We start from the raw sequence: 24,502 nt of genomic DNA, 5'->3' as shown, positions 1-24,502 counted from the left end.
TTATATGTGACAGTATACTGTAAAATGTAGATCTGCAATGAAGGCTACTAGGCAATTATGTACTTTATGCACTTCAATTACAATCACAAATAATTTACGACATTTTCAAATTCACATTCAAGTTTATTGTAGCTATTTCCAGTTGATAGAAATCTCTCTTTGTGTGTTCACATGTACCACAACACATCCAACACACAAGAAAATTCAATAGAGCATTAATGAGCACCATATTGTCCTTTAAGTGCTGAAGTTGAGGTTAAAAAGTCACAGTCCAGAATGCATAAAACAGTCCATGTCCAACAGTCCATGCAGAGGGCCAATCCATTCAGTTGATATTGCATTGATACAGTGTACACACTCACTCATGATTGTAGTATATGGAGTTTCAGTGCAAAATAATTTCACATTTAACAACACCTAATGTTGAAAACTGAATTATCATAGGGTTAGTGCATATTTATCAAAACAAAACAGAGTGGTCTCCTTTCTAATCTTCTTCTGACTCTGGACTACTAAGGTCATATTCGTCATCAGTGTCCGTTCTGCATTCTGTGTCCTGTATCTGGAGGTCATCAACTATAGCACTATACGTGCTCACAGCTTGTTGGCATAAACTCTCCAGTGCAGAGGACCTCCGCATGAGGACACTTTTGAAACCAGCTGCAGCATCCTCTGACATGTCACCTAAACCTGTAACATAAATAAACATAAGAATTACAAGTATTGTTCCAAAATTATAGCATGTAGAACCACATATGACAGAAAGATTTTTTTTTTTTGGTTATTTGTTGCAAGAAAACTTAAACACGGAATACAAGGACATTTTATTGTCATATGCATATAGTTACTGGATGTAAAAAAATCATTGAAATTGCATGTGTTTGACATTGTATACTTTGCATAAATTGGGGGTATATATTGCAGTCGGGGAGGGAAGTCGGTTTGCAGAAGTCTGTGTGATGGGGGATGGAGCTATGTTGAGGTGAGGATAGGGCAAACAAAGTGTGAGGGTGGAGCAGAGTGATATGACTAATATAGAAAAAACAAAACTTGTGGCTCTTTTCCACTGACTGATACCAGCTCCACTTGACTCTGGTACCAAGCACTTTTGGTTCCACCTCTTTTGCAGTTCCAACAATGATGTGTAGATAGCTCTGTGGTCATTGTTATAGCTAGCATCATAATGTTAACATTCTGAGCATGCCCCAGCAGCTTAGTGTTAGCACGACAGGACGGCTGATAGAGTAAATATTGCAATCTCCCCAAAAACGTGTCTGTATTGTGATGAATTCAGAATACTGTTGAATTTATCTGTTCTGCTGTAGTGATTGCTGTTACAATCTTTTCCACGTTGGTGATTCTAGGATAGTTTACTTCAGTGTCGCTATAGCAACCAGTTACATGAAATGGTACTTTTATGCAGTGGAAAACGAAACATTTGAAACCAAACCGAGTAGAGTCATGTTGAGGTGAGTTGAACTGGTACCAGTCAGTAGAAAAGGGACTATACATATGAGAAAAATAGTGAGAAAAAAAAAAAAAAAAAAAAAAATCCAAATTTTACTTACAGCCCATTCTGATGTTCTCTTTCAGCTTATCCACTCCTTTTATCTCCTTACGGAGAGACGTGATGTGTTGAGACATCTCCTTCACCAGGATGCTCTGCTCCTCCTCAAGGCGTCTAATTAGCATCAATTGGTCAAAAAGAGCCCGTTTTAACCTGAAGGAGTGACCTTTAGGTAGAGGGAATTGATGGAAATATGAAAAAGTGATTTAGTATTTATGATGATTACTGTAATTATAAACCCAAACATACGAGAGAGAGAGAGAGAGAGAGAGAGAGAGAGAGAGAGAGAGAGAGAGAGATTTGCAATATCGTAGGCATTTTAGAGAACATGTGAGGACTACCATACCATCCTCACGTCTCTCCCAAGGCAGGATGTAGTCCTCTGTCAAATTTGAGGCCAACTCCTCGTCAATTGTATCCTCTGCAACAGCATTGTACAGCAGGATCTTTTGTTTCAGTTTTTTTTTAATTCTCTTATTTTTCTTCTTTTTCTCTGTCTTGTCTGGTTGCTATCTGCAAAGTGAAATAAGAAAACTATCAGTTTTTGTTTGTTTGCATTTGCAATGTGCCATTTGAATATCAGTCAACCAACCATGCTGACGATAGAGGTCCTGCTTCTTGCGTAGCAGTGCCACTATGATGCTCTCTATCTCAGCCCTGAGATCCTCTGTTGCTCCATGTTCTGTTGTGCTCCCTGGCTCTAAAAACGTAACACAATTAAGCAATTGTTTCATTTAAAAATTACTGATCACCTTATGTAGTTCATATTTGAACAAAGTAATTAACAGTTGTATTTCTGAAAAGTCTGAGCACTGTGCATGATTTACCTGTGACTGCCCACTCCTGAACATCACACACCCACTGCTGTGCTGTTTGTTCAGTGATGCCATTCTTCTGGCGGAAATCACTGAAGCTGGCAGCTTCCAGCTTTGCCCTCTCGGAGATCTTTAAATCACACAAAAATAAAAAAATATCATGCATGCTTTCAGACAATACCGGGATCAAGAAATTCCTTCACCTACAGTTTATAAATGAATGGATGAATAAGCTTATTACAGATAGATGGACTCCAGCTCTGCTGTTTGTTGTTAAAATGTATGTTGTGTCAGGCAAGAGGACCATTGGGAAATGTCCTTACTTTGATGTATCTGCGGGCCAAGACTTTGTGAAGGTTCTCGGTCTTTTTTCTGTTCCACCCCATGGCCTGTTGAGTAAGCATATTCTCTCTCCCTGATAAAAAAAAAAAAAAACTGCATGCATGATTGGATTAATTTACATGAGAAAGACCATTGCAGTTAGACACGACCTAACACAACAATTACTTTAATGCAAGGAGAACAGGAAAATTACATTTTAGAAGTCAGAAATACCTCATCACAGCATATGGTTAGTAATGTGTCATACCAACCTGCCTTTGTCATGTACTTTGTGACAAGAGCTGCCCTGGAGAGAAAGCTGTTTACCTAGATACACAATACAGAAATTAATGTATTCCTATATAACATTACCAAATAAAAAATAAAAAAAATAAACTAAAACATATGTATATGTGAACATATAGCCATACTTATTGTTTAACTATTATCTTATCGTCAACTAGCTCTCCACCTTAGAATGCCATGGAAACTAAAACACACCCTTTCAGCCATAGCCATTGACATCAAAATTGGAAAGATCAAGCCCAATTTTTCAAAGTTGGGAGCAACGCTGGATCTTGCCAATTGGGTCTACATTTTAAAACCTCACAATGGCATGCCAGGGCTGTGACAGTCGGCATTTTCATAGAATCCCATGAAACTTGATGTTTTTGCACTGTCACCAGGCTGGTGTGTCAAATGGGGTCCTAAGTCAACCATGGCCTACTGGTTAGGGCCTTGGGCGTGTGACTTGTTCGAATGCCGACCAGGAGGAATGTGGTTGTTGTGGAAAGTGAAAGTGGGTGGGGAAAGTTGTTGAACATCGCAGTCCCGTCCACATCCACGACTAAGGTGCCCTTGAGCAAGGCACCAAACCCTTCTGCTCCCTGGGCACCGCAACAGCTGACTGCCCACTCCTCTAGTGGTGAGGAGTTAGTGTGTTTCAACTCACTGTGTGCTGTGTATGTGCGTTTCTAATTCACGGATAGGTTAAATGCAGAGACTGAATTTCCCTAACAGGTTTAAAAGAGTATATATAATTGCAGTGCAGCTCAGAGGGAACAAAGCTTGAAATAGTGATGCATCATGCATAAACCACCACTGACTTCACTTTTTACTCAGACATAATGTGTGTTGCAACTATAGTTCAGATTGTGCTCTGATGGTCATTCGAGCAAGCATAGATCTTTGTTTGATACCCTGATGTACTTTATCCTTGACCTTCACACGCTGCTTGTCTCTCACATAAATGTATCAGTGAAGTCTCCTATATCTACATAGTTACAATAATGTCGGTAATAACATACTTGCTCAACTTCCTCTCCAACAGTGTTCCCTGCTCCATCCTTATTCCTGCCGCCCCATCTCACCTGCAGCATAGAGTTGGATTAATTTCATACCATAACTTTACAAATCTAATGTTATGCAATCATGGATTATGTGCACATTAAAATCACTTTCACATTATAGGTGTCATATTTTATCTGCATAATATACTATACAAGATATCATAATCACAGACTTACAACTTAGTATATTGCCACTAATACCAGGTTAAAATAATAAAAAACAATCATTGCTCGACTTTTCGCATTAGCTGCCTGCTGGCTACAGTTGCATCTGAATTTCAGTAATTTGAGGTGAGGTGAGGTACCTCGCATTTTGCTGTATGAGCTTTGGCATGCATCACACTGAGAAATGGCCTCATTTCCATCAGCGGTTGAAGATCTGATGATTCTTCAGACACTTTGCTTAGGTATGGCCAGTACCTAAAAAGAAGCACAGCATTAGTAGGCATTAACTAACACTTTGCCTGGCCATCAATATAAAACGACTGAAAAAAACAGGTACTTCTCATTTAATGTACAGTAGGTTGACCGAATTTCAATATGAAAGAGAAAAATTACCTGCAGACAACATCCATGCAGAAGAAAGTGACATTGGCCCTCTCTGACAATTCCCTCTGTAAAAACATTGGGTTGGCGAAGACCTCGCCACGGTAGTGGTTCAGTCCTCGCAGCAATATCCCGTGTCTGATACACAAGAGGACAATATGGTTAATGATCAATGTACACAATAAGACCTGTGGGAAAAAAAGCTAATCAAAACCCTCTATTTAAAGCTTACACACACACACACACACACACGCACACGCACACACACACACTCTCTCTTTCTCCCCCCCACACACTCTCTCTCTTTCTCCCCCCCACACACATTTCCCCATCAAACTCTACATATTACTAACTGAGCTTTAAAACAATCTTCTTGGGGGGAAAAAACTGTTAAGGGGATTTACTTTAATAATAATTCAAGTGTAATTAAATATTAAATAATTAAAGTGAGGAAGCCAATCAGTGTATGGGGATGATGAGGAGGCCATGATGGACAGAGGGATTTTTTAATGACCACAGAGAGTCAGGACCTCAGTTTAACATCTCATCTGAAAGACGGAAAGGACTTTTCTTCCCATAAGGAAATTAAACATGACTGATACATTTATCCACAAATTTGTTTCCACAGCGTGTGACAAGTGGCATCTGTACAATTGCACACTTCTGATCTACCCACATACCTGCAGACTGCCACTTGTATCCCCTCTTCATCTATTTTGGACAATGATTTTTTTGACGTCTCCCTACTCGCCCTGAACCTTGAAACGCCACATGTTCCACTGTTATCTGCCTGTAAAGTCAGATATCACTCGTCTTAACAAATAGAAAACAGAAAAGACACACAAACATAAGCAATGGATATACTGTCTTAATATGCAATATTAGACATACTCTTGTCATGCTGCTGCCTCTGATGTTGTTGAGAAAGGCTGATACCTCCTCATCTTTTGCAAGAAATAACCCCTTGTACAGAGAGTGTTCCTCATTCCTGTCCATTAAATTTGATCACAAAAAAATATCCTCTTTTAACTGACCAAACATTACTCTACATGCAACTATTTCTATGACAATGCTTTGATTTTGATATTGACATTAATGCCTGTGTAATATGAACATACCCCCTTGATTTTTTGAAGCGATAATGTTTGCGATTGCCATCGCAACACACTGCCAACATGTCTGGGTGACTTGCTGGACAATAAAAGTCATTTACTTCACTCATCACCTCTTCTGTATGCTTGCAAAAACAATATTCGAAAAAACTTTTCTGGAACGTATCTGCACAGACATTCCCCGGCTATGACATAAAAAAAATTATTAGTGTTTACAGAAAATAAATATAACAATATTACAGACACAGTAATATTATTATGTGTTACAATGATTCAAGCAGATTTACCCTTCCAGCCTGAACAGAACGGTGCTCCAGTAGCTTTAAAAAGGCATGTCTTGACATTGAAGGAGCCGATACTTTAATGTGAGCAAAAGCATCGAAGACGTCAAAACTATATAGTGTCTGGCAGTTTGTTGTGCTTGGCCAGTAACGGTACCTAAGGAGCTCTTTCACCCCTGGGGTCCATTCCACAAGGCAGGTAGGGCAAATTTTACGGGGCAAACATACATCATATCGTCCTGTGAAAAAAGAGACACATTAAACATGTTTCACAGAATCAACTTTTTCCAACTCAACTGTCCATTATTCATTCACTGTAGTATTTGATATGGCATTAACATTTGGTAATTGGTATATTTCTCAAGAGAAAAGCTTTGCCTTGATTGCAATTGTTAACTTCTGCGGTACAACGAAACAAAAAGCAGGACTTTCCTAACTTACCATTCATGGTGACCACAGAAATATCCTTGCCAGAGGTGACCTCAATCTCATGGGTGCACTCACATATTGCCCTACGTGCGGGCAATGGCAACTGACATACTGCAATGCAAAGAGGTTGTTACATTTTTCCTCAATCGAGAAGGTATATCACTTGTCATACCAGTGATTCAAAACCAACATCTACAAAATAGACAACTCTACCATGTCATTATCACTGTTTTCTTACTAATAGCACATTTCATAGTCAAAGCCAAATAAAAACCATTTCTTCTGTCAAAGAGTGATTCAAATTAAGAGTTTAAACCTTTTTACTAGTCAACAGAAATTGTTAATAAACACATACCCTGCTCACAAAAGTGAGGCTGGCCATTTTCACCCATCACCACAGCCTTTGTGGGGGGAATAGGCTCCAGGTAGCCATGGAAAAGTGCCTCCCTGCCGTGGAACACATTCTTTTTGTGAGTCTCCATGTCGCATCCTCCACATAGAAACTCCATGTCTAGTGGCACACAATCCAGGCACCTAATTACTGCCTCTCCAGTGCCGCACCTGTGGCATTTTTGGTTGACGTCTCTTTCAGCGGACAGTTTAGCATCGAGCAGCACTGGCCTTGCTGCTTTTGCCCTTGTATCAGCGTGTAGCTTCCGCTGTGCCCATGCTGTCTTTTCAGCTGCCACATTAACCTCAACTGAGTCAAGAGTGTCCCTCAACTCTTGAAGACGCGTTTCTGAAAATAAATAAATAACTGTTAAACAACCCTTCGATTGAGTGAAGGCACAATAGATAAAAATTACTTAATACTGAATGGTACGACAATAATTATGACTTAGAATCTGACTTTGACCAAGCCATACACGACAGTGTCCATTCAATATTGGTTTAATGTACTGTAAATGGACTTGCTCATGGTATCACGAACCATTATATCACAATGGAATCACAAACAGTGTAATATGCTTCCGATAATAGACCAGTTTGAAATGAAGAGTTGGAGTGTCTATCACTTCCCAAACTAGGCAAGAATTAACTCCTCTGAAAAAGCACTGAGTGCAGAATTGAAAAAATCAGGCACATGTTCTGTCTACAACAACAAAATACAAACACAAACCACTTTTAATGTAGTTGTGTGGAGAATAAGTGTGAGACATCAACAACAATGAATCAAGGAAAAGTTTACAAGGTCATTAGAAAAGTTGTTGATATGGAGGAATAGGAAATGTAGTCATAGGGATAATACAGACATACTCACCAAGACTTGCAGTCAGCTCTTCTTCTATCTGAGGGACTTCCTCAGACACTGTGTTCAATTGAACTTCGGAAGCTGTAAAGGCCAAAACATTTGGTTATCTATTCTATCAGGGTCTTAAAACATCATATATTTTAGTCCAGAAAATTCACAAAATTCCATCATACATCTGGCTCAGTGAGCTCAAACCATCTTTTCACTCACCAACATTTAGATAATTATCGTTATTAAACTGACAACAGTGCTATAAACAACAAACCTAATGCACGCCGTTCTGCTTTTTGACGTCTCTTACGTCTGTTACTTGTGGCCGCTGCGCTGGCGACTGCTTTCTTTCTCTTAGTCCTCTTTCTTTTTTGAGGGACATGGCTTTCCATTGCCATTGCAGCCTATATGAAAATAAAATATTAATGTTTTCTGATAGAATATCAGACTAACTTATGGTTATGTTTGATGGATGCTTTTTTCCAAAGTAACTAACAATAAAAAACACAAATCAAAAACTACAAAATATAAAATAATGCACAACTCCAATGTACATTATATGTCTAAAACATCATACCTCAACAGCAACCACAACAAACAAACAATATGTAATACCAATAGTGATTTTCATAGACATGGGTGTAAAGTTTATCAAAATTTCTCACCCTGGCCTCACGGAGAAGAGCCTTGCTTATTTCAGCAGCCATATGGCCCCTGGCCTCACTGGGATCTTCAAAGACTCTTGGGTTGTTTTCCGACATGATGCACGCACAGATACAATACAAAAATACAGACAATAATAGACACACAATACAGATATAAAGACAGATGTGTGTGTGTGTGTGTGTGTTTGAGAGGGGGGGGGGGGGGGGGGGGGTGTTTGAGAGAGGGGGGAGGGTGTTGGGAGAGAGAGAGAGAGAGAGAGAGAGAGAGAGAGAGAGAGAGAGAGAGAGACACTAGAGAGAAACAGAGTGAGAGAGACAGAGAGATTGAAAGAGTGGCTCTTAAAAGTGCCTTTGTTTTCTATGTAAGAGTCTATATAAAAGAGTTATGTAGAACAGCAAATAATCTGTAGAACAGACAAGAAAGCATCATTAGATATCTCTAAGGAAAAATATAATGTTTACATTAACTCACAAACATTGGACTACACACTGTTGAGCTCTATTGCAACACAACAAACACAAACTAATCTCCAGGATGAACGCGACACTGATACAAACATAATTGGGTTGAAATTTGCTTTGGTGGAGTGCGGGAATAAACAACAAAGGTGATGTAAATAAATAAGTAACGCAGGTTTGAGAGATACATACCGACCTGTAGAGGTGATAATCGCAATGACTGTAAAACCCGCGAAATTCTAGGATGCGCGCACGGAAGTGTGACGTCACGTGTCGCCGTCATGGCAACAGAATTCCGATTTAACAGTAATTTATTATTAGTCTTTATCGTGTTTTGTTTTCGTTGTCTGTATATGCCTATCTGTCAATTCAGTAAACATTTTTTTTTTTTTTAAATTAGTCCAAATAGTATTGATGATGGTTGGGGAGTTTGATTGATCAAGCCTGCCTCTTGTGATCCGGTTATCCGTGTGTCCACCACGAAATAATCCGTGGTGCCATCACAGAATTTGACAAAAAGCAAAAGGTTATACAAACTGATCAAGGGAGAAAATGTTCACAGTTTAATGAGGCTAACGTTGCATCGCAAACACAGACAACTTGAATAGCCTACTTAAAGTGTCAAAATCAGCAATAGGCAATATCGTCCAGTGAATATGAAACAATCTGTGGCGACCACTGAATATTCCGTGGTCCCGTCACGGAAGAATCCGTGGTGCCATCACAGAATTTGACAAAAAGCAAAAGGTTATACAAACTGATCAAGGGAGAAAATGTTCACAGTTTAATGAGGCTAACGTTGCATCACAAACACAGACAACTTGAATAGCCTACTTTAAGTGTCAAAATCACTCAGCAATAGGCAATATCGTCCAGTGAACGTGAAACAATCTGTGGCGACCACTGAATATTCCGTGGTACCATCACGGAAGAATTCCGTGGTCCCGTCACGGAAGAATCCGTGGTGCCATCACAGAATTTGCCAATAAGCAAAAGGCTAGAAACTGATCATGGGAGATACGAGGTTCACAGTTTAATTTGGCTACATTGCATCGCAAACACAGACAACTTGAATAGCCTACTTTAAGTGTCAAAATCAGCAATAGACAATATCGTCCAGTGAACGTGAAACAATGGCGATCACTGAATATTCCGTGGTCCCGTCACGGAATTTAGGGGGACCAGAAGTTATCCTAGCGATCAAACGACGACAGAACAATGCAATATCAAGTTAAAATCACTTTAAAACTAAATATTTAAAGTAAAGTACTTTAAGCAAACTCAGAATATTTAAAGCGATACCTTTCTAAATTATAAAACGACGTCAATTGGGGGAGCGCAAGTGTTGTAACAGCCCGTGTGTGGACCACGGATGCTGCTGTCATTGACTTACATAGGCATCACTTCCGTGGGCATATCACGGAATTTTCGTCGATTCCGTGAAACTGCCACAGATTTTGAGTTAAGGGGCCGTGTTCATTTCACGGAATTCTGTGAGATCAGGTTGTGCACGCGGTAACCACAGGAAACATGGCGGACGGGGAAAAAGAAACATCCTTCAACAAACTTCTCCTTGCCATTCAAGAAACTAAAGACGACCTCACAAAGCATATTGACAAAAAAACAGCCGACATACAAACAACATTAACGAAAATCGAGTCTTCACTCTCTACGCTGGCGGAACAGGTTGAGGAGATACAGACATGAGTGAGTACAAATGAAGATAATATCAAAGATGCGCGCGACCGTATTGGCGAAATGGAGAAATTGATAACGCACCTCAAAGACAAAACTGACGACTTGGAAAACCGCAGCAGGAGGTCTAACATTAGGATAATAAATGTGCCGGAACAAGCAGAGGGTCGTGATACTGTGGGATTCTTGGAAAAGTTTATACCGGAAATACTGGGGAAGGATAACTTCACCTCACCTGTCACTCTGGAAAGAGCACATCGCATCGGGAAGAAGTCTGATAGACCGAGGCCCATCATCGCCAAATTCCTGAACTTCAGAGACAAAGAAAAAACCCTTCGACTGACAAGAAGTAAAGGAGAGTTGACATACGAGAACAAAAGAAATATCATTCTACCCAGATTACAGCGCAGACCTGCAGCGAAGGAAAAAGATGAGTTCTGTGATGTGAAGAGGATATTGCGAGAGAAGGGAGTGGAATACGCGCTGATCTACCCAGCCCAGCTTCGCATCAAGTATCTGGAAACAGTTAAGTTTTTCTCCACTCCAGCAGAAGTGCAACGCTTTTTGAAAGACATTCCAAGTGATTAATAAAGCTATTCAAAGTGACAGCAGTACACAGTACATCGGTATAGACGCTGATGAGAAGTGTTGTGATTCAAGCTACGACATAATAGTCGAATCCGGTTATCTTCAAATGTTTAAAATAACGGAGACCTTGACTGATGATAAGTTGTGGAACCTATGTGCAAGCTAATCTACATGATGTTATGGTTTATATTAGAATGGTAGAATTGGATTATAGTTTTCATTTTTTCATTTTTTTTCTATAACTTTCATATCTCTGCCTTATTTCGAATATTGTAAAATTGCAAATGTTTCTATACAAACTGTTATGAGTGGCCAATTTTTCAATTATCAGCAGTTGCTGGAGCCACACCTGTTGCTTAAGAGAGTTAACGTTACCTACCGAATGTGTTTTTGTTATAAGGGTTTTATTAGGCGGGTTTTTACTTTAATGTTTTGGGGTTTTGTATGGTTTCTCACTAAAACTCAAATTTCTACTTACTCACATAATCCAGATTACTCGCAGGTTCAGATTCAGTCTTATCATTATATCCATGTTTATTATTTTAGTACTTCTAAACTATATGCAGGAATTCATCCAGACATCCGCATAGCCGGTTTGTCACAGTGTCTGGTGGTTAACACTAGAGGTCTCAGTTTTCACGGTGTCTAGGCATTTTCACTACATTTCCCATAATCCTGTCTGTCACTGATTGTTCATTTCCTTCAGCTGTTTCTCGTCACCTTGTTTGCACTTGTGTATATATACCCTGTCTGTTTCAGTGTTTGTCACGGAGTCCTTATATTTTGTCCCCACACTTCCGTTTCCTGTTGATCGTTTATGTCTTGTGTTCTTTGGATTGCCTTTTGATTTTGACCCTTGCCTGGACTGATTGTGAGTACGGATTACCCTTTTAATAAAGAATACTGCTCTTGGATCTACCTGTTCCTGTGTGTGTTCGTGACACGGTTAGAATGATAATTATCCTTCTGAGACATCTACACGAAAAATTTATATAATGGGTAAACTAACATGTATATTGTGGAATATAAGAGGGATCAACTCTCCAATTAAAAGGAAGAAAATGTTGGCATATTTGAAGAGGCAAAAGGTAGACATTGCATTTATCCAAGAGAGCCACCTCACTGACTCTGAACATTTAAAACTGTGCAGAGACAGGGTGGGTAAGGTTTTCTATTCCTCTTTCTCCTCAAAAGCAAGAGGTGTTGCTTTGCTCAATAAGCACTTGAACTTAAAATTAAATTTGGTTGAAAAAGATCAAACGGCAGATTTTTACTTGTAGTCTGTGAAATAAATAGGAACAAGATATCCTTAGTGAATATATATGGGCCCAATTATGATGACCCGTTATTCTTTAACAATCTGATTATGAAACTGGCTACAATTGGGGGTCAATGTGTTGTGGGAGGAGACTTCAATCTGATTCTAAATCCCCTTTTGGATCGATCACTACCCAAAACATCTGTACTATCAAAGGCAGCAACAGCACAAAACCAGGGTATGAAAGACATAGGCATAACTGACGTGTGGTGAAATCTTAATCCAAACCAGAGGGATTTCTCTTTCTGTCACCTACTCATAATACACACTCTAGAATTGACATGTTTTTAATGCCATAAGGTATGATAGCTACAGTTATAGAATGCTCCTATCTGCCAGCTACCTTCTCAGATCATAATCCCATAAAACTCTCATGGATGGTTGATATTCCGGAACCCACAACCCACAGATGGAGATTTAAAAATTGCATGTTGAAAAATCCTGAGTTTATTTCATATATGACTACCAATATTGAAAGATTTCTTGATGCCAATGCAAATTCCTACTCGCATGCCAACATTTGGGAAGGCCTTAAAGCTTACATGAGAGGCCAAATTTGATCATATAGTGCCCACAAGGTAAAACAAATTAGAGAAAGACTCACCAAATTGGAAAAAGATATTAAAAAGCAGGAACAGGAATATATTGCCACCAAAAAGGAAGAACACCTTAATATGCTAAAAAAAAAACAAGGATGCAGTATAATAATCTATGTACCAGCAAAGAGGAAGCAGCTATGGCCAGAACTAGATATCACTATTATGAATTCGGAAACAAAACAAGTAAACTCTTGGCATGGCAAATTAAAAAGGAAACGTCTGATAAATTTATACACTCAATATTAACCGAGGACGGCAGACTCTTTGATAATTCACCATCCATTAATGCAGAATTCAAACAATTTTACGAAAATTTGTATAAAACTGGGCAGGATGCTGATAATATTGGAGCAAAAAGGTTCATGGATGGAATAACCCTTCCCAAATTACAAGATGAGGACAGAGATCTGCTAGATGCAGATATATCAGAAATGGAGGTATTCGAAGCCATTAATTAATTACAAAATAACAAGACTCCCGGGCCAGACGGCTTCCCTGTCGAGTATTATAAGGCCTTTTCAAAAAAATTATTAACTCCACTAGCGAACATGATTACAGAAGCTCTAGAAAATAAAAAATTACCAGGCTCGTTAGAAATTGCAACAATCACACTGCTTCCAAAACCGAGTAAGGACAAACAGATATGTGACTCATATAGACCCCTCAGCCTCTTAAATGCTGATTATAAGGTATTATCCAAACTATTTGCTCTAAGACTGGAAGATGTTATTCCAAAGATAATTCATGCTGACCAAACAGGCTTCGTTAAAAACAGATACGGAGCAGACAATGGCCCTCATTTATGAAAAGTGCGTACACCAAATTTCCAGCGTACACCCAAAACCACGGTGACTTTGCGATTTATCAATATGGACGTTGGCGTACGGCACGCTCAAATCCTACGCCAGCTCAGGAGGTGGTGTACATGTACGCACGTTTTGAGTTAGTGCTGAAATGCGCAGAAAAACAATTCCTAACACCACAAAACGCACTGACAAACTAAAGATATGATATATTATGACCCACTGTAAAAAAACAACAACATAGAAATTATAAACTTCAGTGTTTATTTTTGTGAGTTAAGCCCGGCAGGTGCGCACGGACTGGGTTCAGTAATGAAAGGCTTTCAATGACCAAAACATAATTCAGACTGACAAACTAATTAAAATGACATTCTTCTTCTTTTAAATAATAATAATAACAAACAAAGACATTCTTCTTCTAAATAACAATAAGCGTCATTAATAATCAAAATCATAATACTAATAAGAAGAATATTACAAATTGTCATGCAATTATTCACATCATCATCACTATTGTACACCCCATTACATGTGACGTCATGCGAAATTCAACGCTAATAGTTTCAAAACACGTGCTGTAAAATAATGCATTGTGATAGGTAATTTGCTCAACCAACCAGCGATTTAAACTGGATTTCCACCGGAGAAGTTTCTCCCGTTTATACTGTCTATGGTTTCTCCTCTTTGCCGTCTTCCGTGTGTCCATGGCGTAAAATGAGGGCGTGGGGGAGGCGGGGGCGTGTTAATCTAATGACGATCGTTTTCAGCCGCGGCATTTATCAAGAGGCAGATATTGCGTACACCTGAATTTCAAAGGTATGCACAGCTTCATAAATCAGGCGGTGAGAGGAGTGTAAGCATAATCTTACGCCAACATATACGCCCGTTTCGACGCAAGATTGATAAATGAGGGCCAATGTGCGGCGATTGCTACACATACTGAACACTGCTCAAAAAAATCAAAATCCTATGCTAATAATGTCTATGGATGCAAACAAAGCATTTGACAGGATTGAACCAAGCTTTTTATTTCGGACTCTAGAGGCTATGGGCTTTGGAGAGAAATTCACTCAACATGTTAAAACACTTTTTAATGCCCCCAAAGCCAATATTTTAACAAATGACATCCTATCTAACACTTTCTCATTATCCAGAGGGTACAGGCAAGGCTGTCCAAGCTCCCCCCTGCTCTTTGCAATCGAACCATTAGCCATCGCCATACGCTCGAACACCTCCATTGCAGGAATTAAATTTGGCACAAATGAACATAAACTCTCTCTGTATGCAGATGATCTCTTATTATATATAACTGATCCACAAGCATCAGTCCTTCCTCTATTGAAATGCCTCAAAGAATAGTGCAGTCTCAGGATATACATTAAACTACAGTAAAAGTGAGATTTTACCACTGAATATACAGGATAATAATATTAGAGCACTCACTGGCCCATTAAAATGGTGCAGCATCAGTTTCAAATATTTGGGTATACAAATTGGTAAATCAAATGAACATATATTTAAACAGAACTATATAAAGCTATTGGAACAAACTAAGCTTAACCTTCAAAGATGGACTGATCTTCCACTGTCTCTCATAGAGAGTTAATACTATTAAAATGAGCATTTTACCCAAGTTTACTTACCTATTTCAGTGTCTTCCGATTAATGTTCCTAAAAGTTTTTTCAAAGAACTTAACAAAATTTTAACTCCGTTTATATGGTAGAGAAAAAACCCCAGGGTCAAACTCATCTCTCTGCAGGCTCCATATTCAAAGGGAGGACTCAACTTAACAAATTTTAGGAATTATTACCTTGCTTCTCAGTACAGACCGATTTGGATCTGGCTGCATGCAGAGAACAGTGAAGTTAGATGGGTCCCAATAGAACAACACGAGATGAAATCTATGGCTTTAAAGGATATTCCATTCATAGGCACAAAAAAATGTTTAACTGCACTCACAAACAACTCAATAATACTGAATACATTTGCTGCTTGGCAAGAATCTCATTCACTTCTCGACACAAATATTTATTTTCTTAGAAGAGCATATTTGTGGGGTAATCCCAACCTCTCACACCACATAGCTGACTCAGTGTTGCGGGGGTGGAAGGAAAGAGAAATCCACACAGTGGCTGACTTATACATTGATGATACTTTTGCTAACTTCCAACAAATAAATTAAAAATTCAACCTTCCCAAAGAAAGTTTCTTCAAATTCCTACAAATTAGAGACTGGGTTAAGGAGAAATCCAAAGAAACATTCCCATATATCCCGAAAGAAACTCCTCTTGAATTCCACCTATGTAATAATTTACACAGATCAACAAAAGGAATAATATCTTCTATACATGGTATCATCAATGGAAAGTTACCGATTTATGATAAAACATCTACAAAAGGGAAATGGGAGAAAGACCTAGACTGTACTTATGAGGAGGCAGATTGGTGTCATCTATTGAAACAAGCACAGACTGTACTAACCTCCACAAAACACAGGCAAATTCAATTTAATATATTCCATAGGACATACTACACTCCTTACAGGTTACATAAAATTGACAGCAACATTTCCTCCAAATGTCAGAGATGTAAAATGATTGATGGTGATCTTATACACATGCTATGGAGTTGCCCAGTAATAGAATAATTATGGAAACGTGTCATTGACCTAACATCAAGGGTAATAGGAAGTCAAATTGAACAGGACCCAAAACTATGGATCCTGGGGGACACAAGCTGTATTAATGTGAACTACTACAAAAAATACTTTATCTTACTTGCGAGCACTGCAGTAAAAAAATGTATCTTGATCAACTGGAAATCTGAAAATTCACCGCTAGTAAAACATTGGATTAATGAGCTTGTGTCTTACTGCACACCCGAAAAAATATTGTACAATGTGAGAGGGAAGCAAGCAACCTTTAGAGAAATCTGGGGCCCTTTCATAGACATTTTGCCTTCTCTAGACTTGACTGTCCATGTTAGTATGAGCCCTCCTGGATCGGCTTCAAATTAGCCCTCTGCAGATCTATCTTGTATAACTTCCTCAGTGATGCATTTATTGTGAATAATGTGTAGATTTAAGTCTGTGAGTATACAGATGGATATGTGTATAAACTGTATAGACTGCTTTGATATATAAACGAAAGAAACTGACAACCATACAAGGGAAGAGGGTGGGGGGGTGGGATGGGAAATGTTTGTGTAATATTTGTTTTTGTTTAGTATTGATTTATTTATTTATTTTTATTTTTCTGATGTTCAAAATGTGAAAATGTCCATTCTTTGTACTTAGGATGTAAGTAATGTATCAAACTGTAGCTCCTTTGTACACTGTATTTACATCTTGTAAGTAATTATGTAATAAAAAAAAATAATAATAAAAAAAAGAACAACGCTGACCAAGATTGTGCTTTTCAATAGGAGACGAGTAGGAGAAGTTTAAAAAATTAAATCATGTGACCTATGACGTTATCACAAGCGCAACAATTTAAAAGTTATGAGCAACAGATGCACCGACATCTCACTGCATCAGTACAACCTAACTAGAACAGTTTTCATCAGCGTCTGAAATGGTTGGCATGTCTGCAATAGTTAGACGAATGTGTGCACAAAGGAGACGTCGGCTGCTGCTCGGAGATCTCGCCTTTGGAGAAGACTGATGATTTTATACTCAAACAAAGCAAGTATTACTACTTTAAAAAATAAGATTACCCCAGAATGAATTGCATTACTAGCCCACCCCAACATTTATGCACAATAATGACAAATGCTGACCTGCACTTAATTATATAACATTCTTAATTAAAATTATATATTTTGGTAAAACAAGCAAACTGTTGTATTGTCATATGACATGTATGAATACACACTAGACAAATGCAGCTGAAGTGAATACATACAATTTAATTCAAGCAATGATTAATGCAAGAATTCATGAAATGAATATTTTATTGAAATATGAATAAATATTTAATATGAAACATGAATAAAAATAAGTAAATTAATGAATAGAAGATATCATATCCTCACAATAAATAAATAAATACATATACAAGTCAATACCATATGAAACATTGCTTTATTCAAGTTTTTTGTTCTAACAAACTATGATACATTTACAGGCGGTGAACCCCACATCATACTGCCATCTCAACAGAGGTGTTCCCATTCTGCGGCTTTATTTTGATGAAGCAGCTGACCACCGTGCCCACCTTCGCCTGTCTCTGCCGTCCATCAGGTACCTGATTGCTGCAGTCAGACTGGGATCTGACCATGGATTGGAACGGGAGATTGAGGTCCTTGTGTTCCTGCACTGGCTGGCCCATGCAGCATCCTACATGGTGGTGTTGCTGGCCTTCGACATCCCAAAGACCTCTGTGTATAACATTGTGCACAGAATGAGCAAGGCCATCATGGAAATTTTGAGGAGGGTGATTTGCTTTCCGACCGGAGATGACCTGGAGGCAGTGGGAGCAGGATTTGCACAGCTGTCTGTGTCAACCTTGATGACGGCCTCCCTGATCCCCACAACCTTGAAGCAAGAGTTGGAGAACATGTGCGGGACAATCTGGCTGCTGCGTTGTCTGCTCCAAACATCCCTGTGCCGGCTCTCCATGAGCACGACTACCTTTAAAACATTTAAGAAGATTAAAATGTTTTACAATTCATGTTGTCAGCATTCCGTTTCTTGCCAAATGTAATTTTATAGGTTTACAATTACATGTAAATATTTGCTAGAGCTTTACTACCTTTGTAGTGGGCTAAAACTTGTTAGCAGACGATTGCTGGTCGATCAGCAAGGCTCTTTACTCCAGGCTGGCCCAGGGTCATTGTCCCTGTAATAAATGCATTTAGTCACTTCGGATAAAAAGATCTGGCAAATGCATAAATGTGATTGATTTTTGTAAAGCTTTTTTTTAAACAGTCTCAGGCATAAACGCTCAAAGCTGCTTATTTCGTCAAGGTATTACTATAATACAAAATGCATATACATTTTCTACAATTTCTATTTGGTGGGTGAAAGGGTTAGTTCACCTCAACATAAATACAGCCATTATTTATGTGCTTTCATGCTGTTAGATCCCTCTGTTTTTTATTGTTTAAATACAAAAGGGGATTTTTGTCAAGTTTGTTCTGCTGGTTTCATACAATATCAGTCAATGGAGCCCAACTTTCAGAAGCTTCCTGGCGTTTTGATGATGCTTTTGAAGCTTCTGAAAGTCTATTGAGTGGTATTGTATTAAACCAACAGTACAAACCTGACCAAAATCACCTTTTGTGTTCAGGAAAAAAAAACAAAAAAAACAGAGGGATCAAACAACATGAAGGGGAGTAAATAATGACTTGGGTTCATTAACCCTTTTTTTGCTTGGGTTCACTAACCCTAGTTAATGCAAAACTTAAGGTAGTTTGTGTAAACAGTCTCAAGTTCAGCTTAGGTCATGGAGGGCTATTGTCCAACCCTAATTATACACACCTGAATCAATTTAAACCAATTAATAACTGACTACTTGAAAATTACAGACAGGTGTGCAAGAACTGAACCCTCCATGACCTGCCTTGAAAATCCCTGCATGAGCTCTGTGTGCATTTAGAAGTCATATAATACTGTAGGGAAGTTGGTTTTGACGGCCCACTTCGTGGTATGGTCAAAGATGGAAAAAATTAAAATGATGGCCCAACTCGCTAATGCACTATGGTGCAATATGATGTTTTATTTACATAGAGATGCACCTTATTTACAAACAAGTCCCAAAACTGTACAAAAATATTTAACTCTTCCACCGGCAAAAATATATTAAATAAACAAAAATAAGCAAAAATGTAAACACGTATCCACAATACACGGTTTCACAGAGGAAAAAAATATAACTTTGATTTGTTCGTGGCACCACAACTGCACACTCACGCATCAGTCTACCGAGAGAGACCCTGAATGAACATTCAGTCACTCTTTTATACTGTTGGCTCCTCCCCTATTGGAGCCAACCATTTACACAACCAGGGGGAATATGGAATTTAACGGTGGTCAAGTACTACATATACTCGCACCAATATTCAACATCAAACATAAGTAAACCCATAAAATACATACCAACATCATGTAATATTCTTTTAAGACATTAACTATAAACACAACAACATTTCCCATATCACACAACACATAGTATCTTCCGTTCCGGGTGGCGCCATTATTGCGGATACGTGATGGAGCGCTATAAATAGCCCTCGATACCAACAATCACGTTTAATATCCGTGCGGAATCAACACATCAATGAACAGGTAAACCTATTTGAATGTATATGCATGCGTGTGTATGCAATGTGCGTTTATTGTAGCAGGGCGATGGGTATGTTGAGTTTGAATGAACAAGTGCTATGGGTCTCGTGTGCACCCGGACCATAGCGGTAACAGAGGAGCGGCAAATTTGAATGTGTGTGTGTCAGAGCCAGCACTAAACTGCCATCAGATTAGCCCTCCCTCTTTACAAATACACTCCAATAAAACAGTTGTTTTAAAGTTTTTTTTTACATTACACCACACATTCACTAATTATTCATCACTTCATAAATATTAAATTTATGAATTTTATCACAATCTTAAAGTATCAATACATTCCTAGAAGTCTATAATGTAGGCTACTGTGAATGCCTAGAAATTGTTTGTTTTATATACATAGTATTGTACAAAAGTCTTAGACCACCATTTGTTGTTGTTGCACTGTACTGTGTGTGTATGTATATATATAATTTAATTCATTTTAACCCAAATGTGTAAATGATCAGAAGATGTTTTTTGTCATTGAATTTATTTTTTGGCAAGGATTTCAAGGACAGAAAGGAATTTTTCATCCCTTTCTTTTGTTTCTTTATCTCTCCTTTCCTCTCTCTCGCTTGCCTCCCGGTGCCATCTCTCTTCTCTTTCTCTTACTTCTCTTTCTTGTCTTTCATCTCTCTCTTGTCTCTCCCATTCTCTTCTGTCCTCCTCCATTTCTCTCCACAGTCTCTCCTCCCTCTCAGCTGCTTTCCTCTCTCTCTCCTCTTCCCTCTCCTCCATCTCCTGGATCAGGTCCTCCAGATCGTTCACCCTTTTCCTGGCTCTTGCTGGCTCTGGCCTCACTGAGGATGAAGAGGCCACAGCAACACCCTGCCCACATGAGGCAACGAGGGCAGGAGGAGTGATGGAGGGTCTGTCCACAATTGCCTCATCCATGGCAGAATACCACTTCCAGGATGGTGCTGTGGCCCCTCCATCCTCAGCTCACCCCTGTCTGCGGACATTTCAGATCCTGCAAAAATGCACAAGCATGAAACAAAAGCAGTCATTTTAACATCACAATATTTAATCATTTAATTTCTGTATTAGAAGTAACAAAATTATCTTACTTTATTTTTGTTTAAGGTTTTCCCTTTTTTTTTTTTTTTTTTTTTTTTTACAAATGCTGCCGTCACCCTGCCTTGTAGGTCCTGCTCCACCACAAAAGATCTGCAGCAAATGCAGAGAAATCAAGGATCAAAAAAGTGCTGGAATATCTCTGTTGAAATATACTACAAATAAACAATAATTAATTATTAATTAATTAATTATTAAATAATTTAATTATTTCTGTATACTCACTCAAAGCCTTTGATGGTAGCATTCCGCTTTCCGGTGAAGAGGGCTTCATGAGCCACTCTCTTTCCACTTTCTTTTCTATTCACGGTTGCACAAAGATCCACACTGAGGGTTGCATTTCTTTTTTTGGAATAGCCAAATGCCATTTGTGTGTACTTCTGGAGTTTGTACTTTTTTAAAATACTTCCAGAAGTCACCCTGGCAATCAGTTGTCTTTCTCTCTCAGTTTTTGCGTTTCTGTATTTTTGCTTGATGTTCTCAACCAGAGTGGTGTGAAATAGCAGGGCTCTCTTAATGGGTGACCTACCTTTTTGGCCTCTTACCAATTCCCTGACTTTTGAGTGTGGAGACACTGTAGGTTCTTGTCTCTTTGTTCTCTGGTACCTCTTTTTGTATTTTTCTACTTTTCTCTTCTCCTTTGCCAGTTTTGCTTTCAACTCTTTCATAATTTTCTTCTTTCTCGAATCCTTTCTCCTTGAAGGCGTTGCCTAGAATACATAAATTATTGTCAGGTTTTTAGGCCAATCACTGTTGATTAGGCCTATTTCATCCTCAACTAAATTATTCAACTATAACCAGGGAAGCTATTTTTTAAGTATAATATAGGTATTATATAGGGGACTATAATAATAAATTAATCATAAATTAGAGTTATGTTTCCTTCATGTTATTTCCATACTACATTTATACTAACCTTGAGGGACCTAGCTGTGGTGGACAGTCCAGCTCCAGTGGTTCTGGAGTTGGAGGAGGAGTCTGCAACTCCACTATTGTCCTGGCTTTAGCTCTGGCAGCTTTCTTTGCCTCCTTCCATTTTTTCCTTTGTGAACGTTTTTCTCTCTCTGTGAGGTCATTAATAGCTTTCTTCTTCCCTGTATCTCTATCTTTCCTCCATCTCTCCCTTTCTTTCTTAAGGTATGCCTCTCTTTGTTCAGGGTTTGCATCCCGGTGTTTTCTGTATTGCCGTGCACTTTCTGCAGCACTCAGAGGCATGTCCTGAGAACAGCAATGATTTTATGTTTTTTTAAATGACAAAATATAATCTACAGCAGATGTTTCTATAAAATGTAATATAACATTTCTATAAATTACAATATTAACCACCCTGTCATGTGTATGTCCACCCTATCGAGTCTAAGGGGCCGACAGGGTGGACATTTTGAGCTTCTATTAGCTTACAACAAACTGTGACTAGCTAAACAGTTAGTCTGGTTGTTGAAGAGAATTTGGTATATTTAAACTTACATATTTTGAAAATATTGTATTTTAATCACTTCTAGTATATTTTATGCCGACAGGGTGGACATGTTAAGCTTTGGCAAACCAAGTAAGCAAACTCATATGAATAAAATTTGTCAGTTGGAAAGTCAGCAGCTTACTCACCAAAAATCTGTTGTCCTGATGTCACTAATGGGGATGGCCTTTTCTTAAAGGGGCAGATTCCACAATACGACAGGGTGGACAACCATTTAAGGCGAGACACGGCAGGCAAAAACATAGTTTTTTTTTCACTGGTCAATTTTGAGATTTTAGGCTATTTGTCTTCAATAACATGTCTTCTTTCAGACTTGTGGTGAAAAAAAGTCCAAAATACACATTTAGGTCTTTATTTCACTACACTATGTCTATTTGCGTCTATAGATTACTCCGAAATTCAACAAAAGTTGGCGTTCTAAATCAACGCGCTGCTCCGCGATCTCTGTGTTCTTCTTTTAATCACGCACATGTCTGAAAAGCTCTCTCTCTGCTGTACAATGCTGTCGGGTCCAAATATGGTCATTTCCTTTTAATCAGCAACCAATCGTGAAAGTAAAATGGGCATTTAACCCTAAAAGCGAAATCTCATTGGCTGATGTCAATTTCTGACAACGTGATTGGTTCAGATGCATCACGTGATGCACTCTGACACTTAGATGTGTGTTTTTGACAGTTTTTCTGCTCAGTTAAAGGCCATAAATGCTGTGTTTATAAGTTTTGATGTGATTTAGGTGGTTTGTATTGTTGTTGCTAATTATTTGATAAGATATTGTGTCAGTAAATAGTTGTTTCTACTAAAAAAGTATGATTTTTTACATTACAAATCTTTAAATGCCTTTTTCTCAAAATGGGTTTTTTGTCATCCTCCAGTAGAAACATCTCAGCCTATGTAGCACCTATGTACACCAAACTCTCCAGTTATACACTTAGCAGTATTCTGAAGATATGTTCAGAGGGATTTGTTAATAAATCATTCCTGGCCTGATTTATGGGACATTTTAATCCCAAAAATATGGCGAAAATCGATTTTTTAAGGCTATGGACAGTATATTTTGATTTCCTAGGTAATGAAAGCATATATCTGAAATCCCTCTGAACATCTTTTTTCATCTTGTGTGTAAACAAAATGAAAAAAGAATTTTGCACCTGGCTTTATCATATGTTCAGATCTATCTACCGAAAATATATGCAAAAGTGTGCATATTTAATGAGATAATACCTAATTTGCATAATTAAACATACAAATTTCAAAAACTTGTAATACATTTTTTTTATGAACTTGTGTAAGTAATCAACTGAGGAAGTGTCATGGTGATATCTATTATTTTTAAATTGTACCCTATTCACCTGTAGTGTCTCGCCTTAAGGGACATGGACAAACTCTTTTTTATTAAATAAAAATGTTGTTTTTATTACAAAATGATCAATACACTCAATTTGAGTAATGTCTTATTTAACAAAATATTAATAGGAAAATATTTATTTTAAATTTTTTGTGATTTGACCATTTTACTCTCATTTAAATTGAATAAGCAGTGCCTGGGACATAGCAAAATAACATACATCTTATTCAAAACTAAAAAAAGAATCCTGAAAATGTATCTAAAGAGCCAAGTAATGCTTCTGTTATGAATAAAACACTTACCCTAATATAACACACCCTTTCATAGTCATTTGTATGTTAATTATCATGGCAAATTAGTTATTTATGTTCAGGACACCAAAAGGCACCCTACAGTGATATTGATCCATGCAGCATCGCTGGTGAAGTAAACTTTTAATCCACTGTCTCACTCACGTGCATGGACGAAAAGTATTCTGTACTGAGAAGAATCC

General features: G+C 38.2%; 3 protein-coding genes and 1 long non-coding RNA gene across 7 annotated transcripts in view; 1 reads left to right on the top strand and 3 right to left on the bottom strand.

Annotated features, from left to right (window-relative positions):
- LOC306996493 (uncharacterized protein) overlaps positions 1-18,038 on the top strand; it is a 29,998-nt gene extending 11,960 nt beyond the window's left edge. Inside the window, exon 10 of one of the 2 annotated variants that reach the window (XM_079609022.1) lies at positions 17,916-18,038. In XM_079609022.1, coding sequence (XP_079465148.1) covers positions 17,916-17,922 — 7 coding nt within the window. In that variant the 3' untranslated portion in view covers positions 17,923-18,038. Of the gene's footprint in view, positions 1-3,389; positions 4,058-17,915 lie in introns of those variants that run through there. The other variant, XM_079609021.1, reaches the window with a different exon arrangement.
- LOC306996492 (uncharacterized protein) lies at positions 138-6,218 on the bottom strand. 3 transcript variants are annotated; one of them, XM_079609017.1, is made up of 14 exons: positions 5,998-6,218; positions 5,717-5,895; positions 5,490-5,586; positions 5,279-5,388; positions 4,611-4,736; positions 4,358-4,472; positions 4,011-4,073; positions 2,976-3,030; positions 2,706-2,797; positions 2,395-2,512; positions 2,160-2,267; positions 1,914-2,080; positions 1,565-1,733; positions 138-690 (listed from the first exon to the last, which is right to left on the bottom strand). In XM_079609017.1, exons 1-12 carry the CDS (start codon positions 6,052-6,054, stop codon positions 2,022-2,024), a joined length of 1,179 nt encoding a protein of 392 aa, XP_079465143.1. In that variant the 5' UTR covers positions 6,055-6,218; the 3' UTR covers positions 138-690; positions 1,565-1,733; positions 1,914-2,021. The 3 variants fall into 3 exon arrangements, with proteins under 3 accessions (XP_079465143.1, XP_079465142.1, XP_079465144.1); XM_079609016.1 differs by having other exon boundaries at positions 1,569-1,733; XM_079609018.1 differs by having other exon boundaries at positions 1,569-1,733; positions 5,717-6,218.
- On the bottom strand, positions 6,162-8,473 carry LOC306996824 (uncharacterized protein; the record flags this gene model as incomplete). Its single annotated transcript, XM_079609728.1, has 7 exons — positions 8,329-8,473; positions 7,938-8,067; positions 7,682-7,753; positions 6,776-7,159; positions 6,433-6,531; positions 6,220-6,230; positions 6,162-6,167 (listed from the first exon to the last, which is right to left on the bottom strand). Exons 1-7 carry the CDS (start codon positions 8,422-8,424, stop codon positions 6,162-6,164), a joined length of 798 nt encoding a protein of 265 aa, XP_079465854.1. The 5' UTR covers positions 8,425-8,473.
- A 32-nt stretch (positions 18,039-18,070) lies between the features above and the next one.
- On the bottom strand, positions 18,071-23,734 carry LOC306996915. The gene is made up of 5 exons (XR_013797207.1): positions 22,104-23,734; positions 21,181-21,897; positions 20,726-21,083; positions 18,543-18,629; positions 18,071-18,421 (listed from the first exon to the last, which is right to left on the bottom strand). It is a non-coding gene; the product is annotated as an uncharacterized lncRNA (long non-coding RNA).
- Between the last annotated feature and the right edge of the window lie 768 nt (positions 23,735-24,502).

Source organism: Phoxinus phoxinus (genome assembly GCF_949152265.1).
Source record: "Phoxinus phoxinus genome assembly, chromosome: 4".
Classification (NCBI taxonomy): domain Eukaryota; kingdom Metazoa; phylum Chordata; class Actinopteri; order Cypriniformes; family Leuciscidae; genus Phoxinus; species Phoxinus phoxinus.
This window is presented reverse-complemented; position numbering and strand designations above follow the sequence as displayed.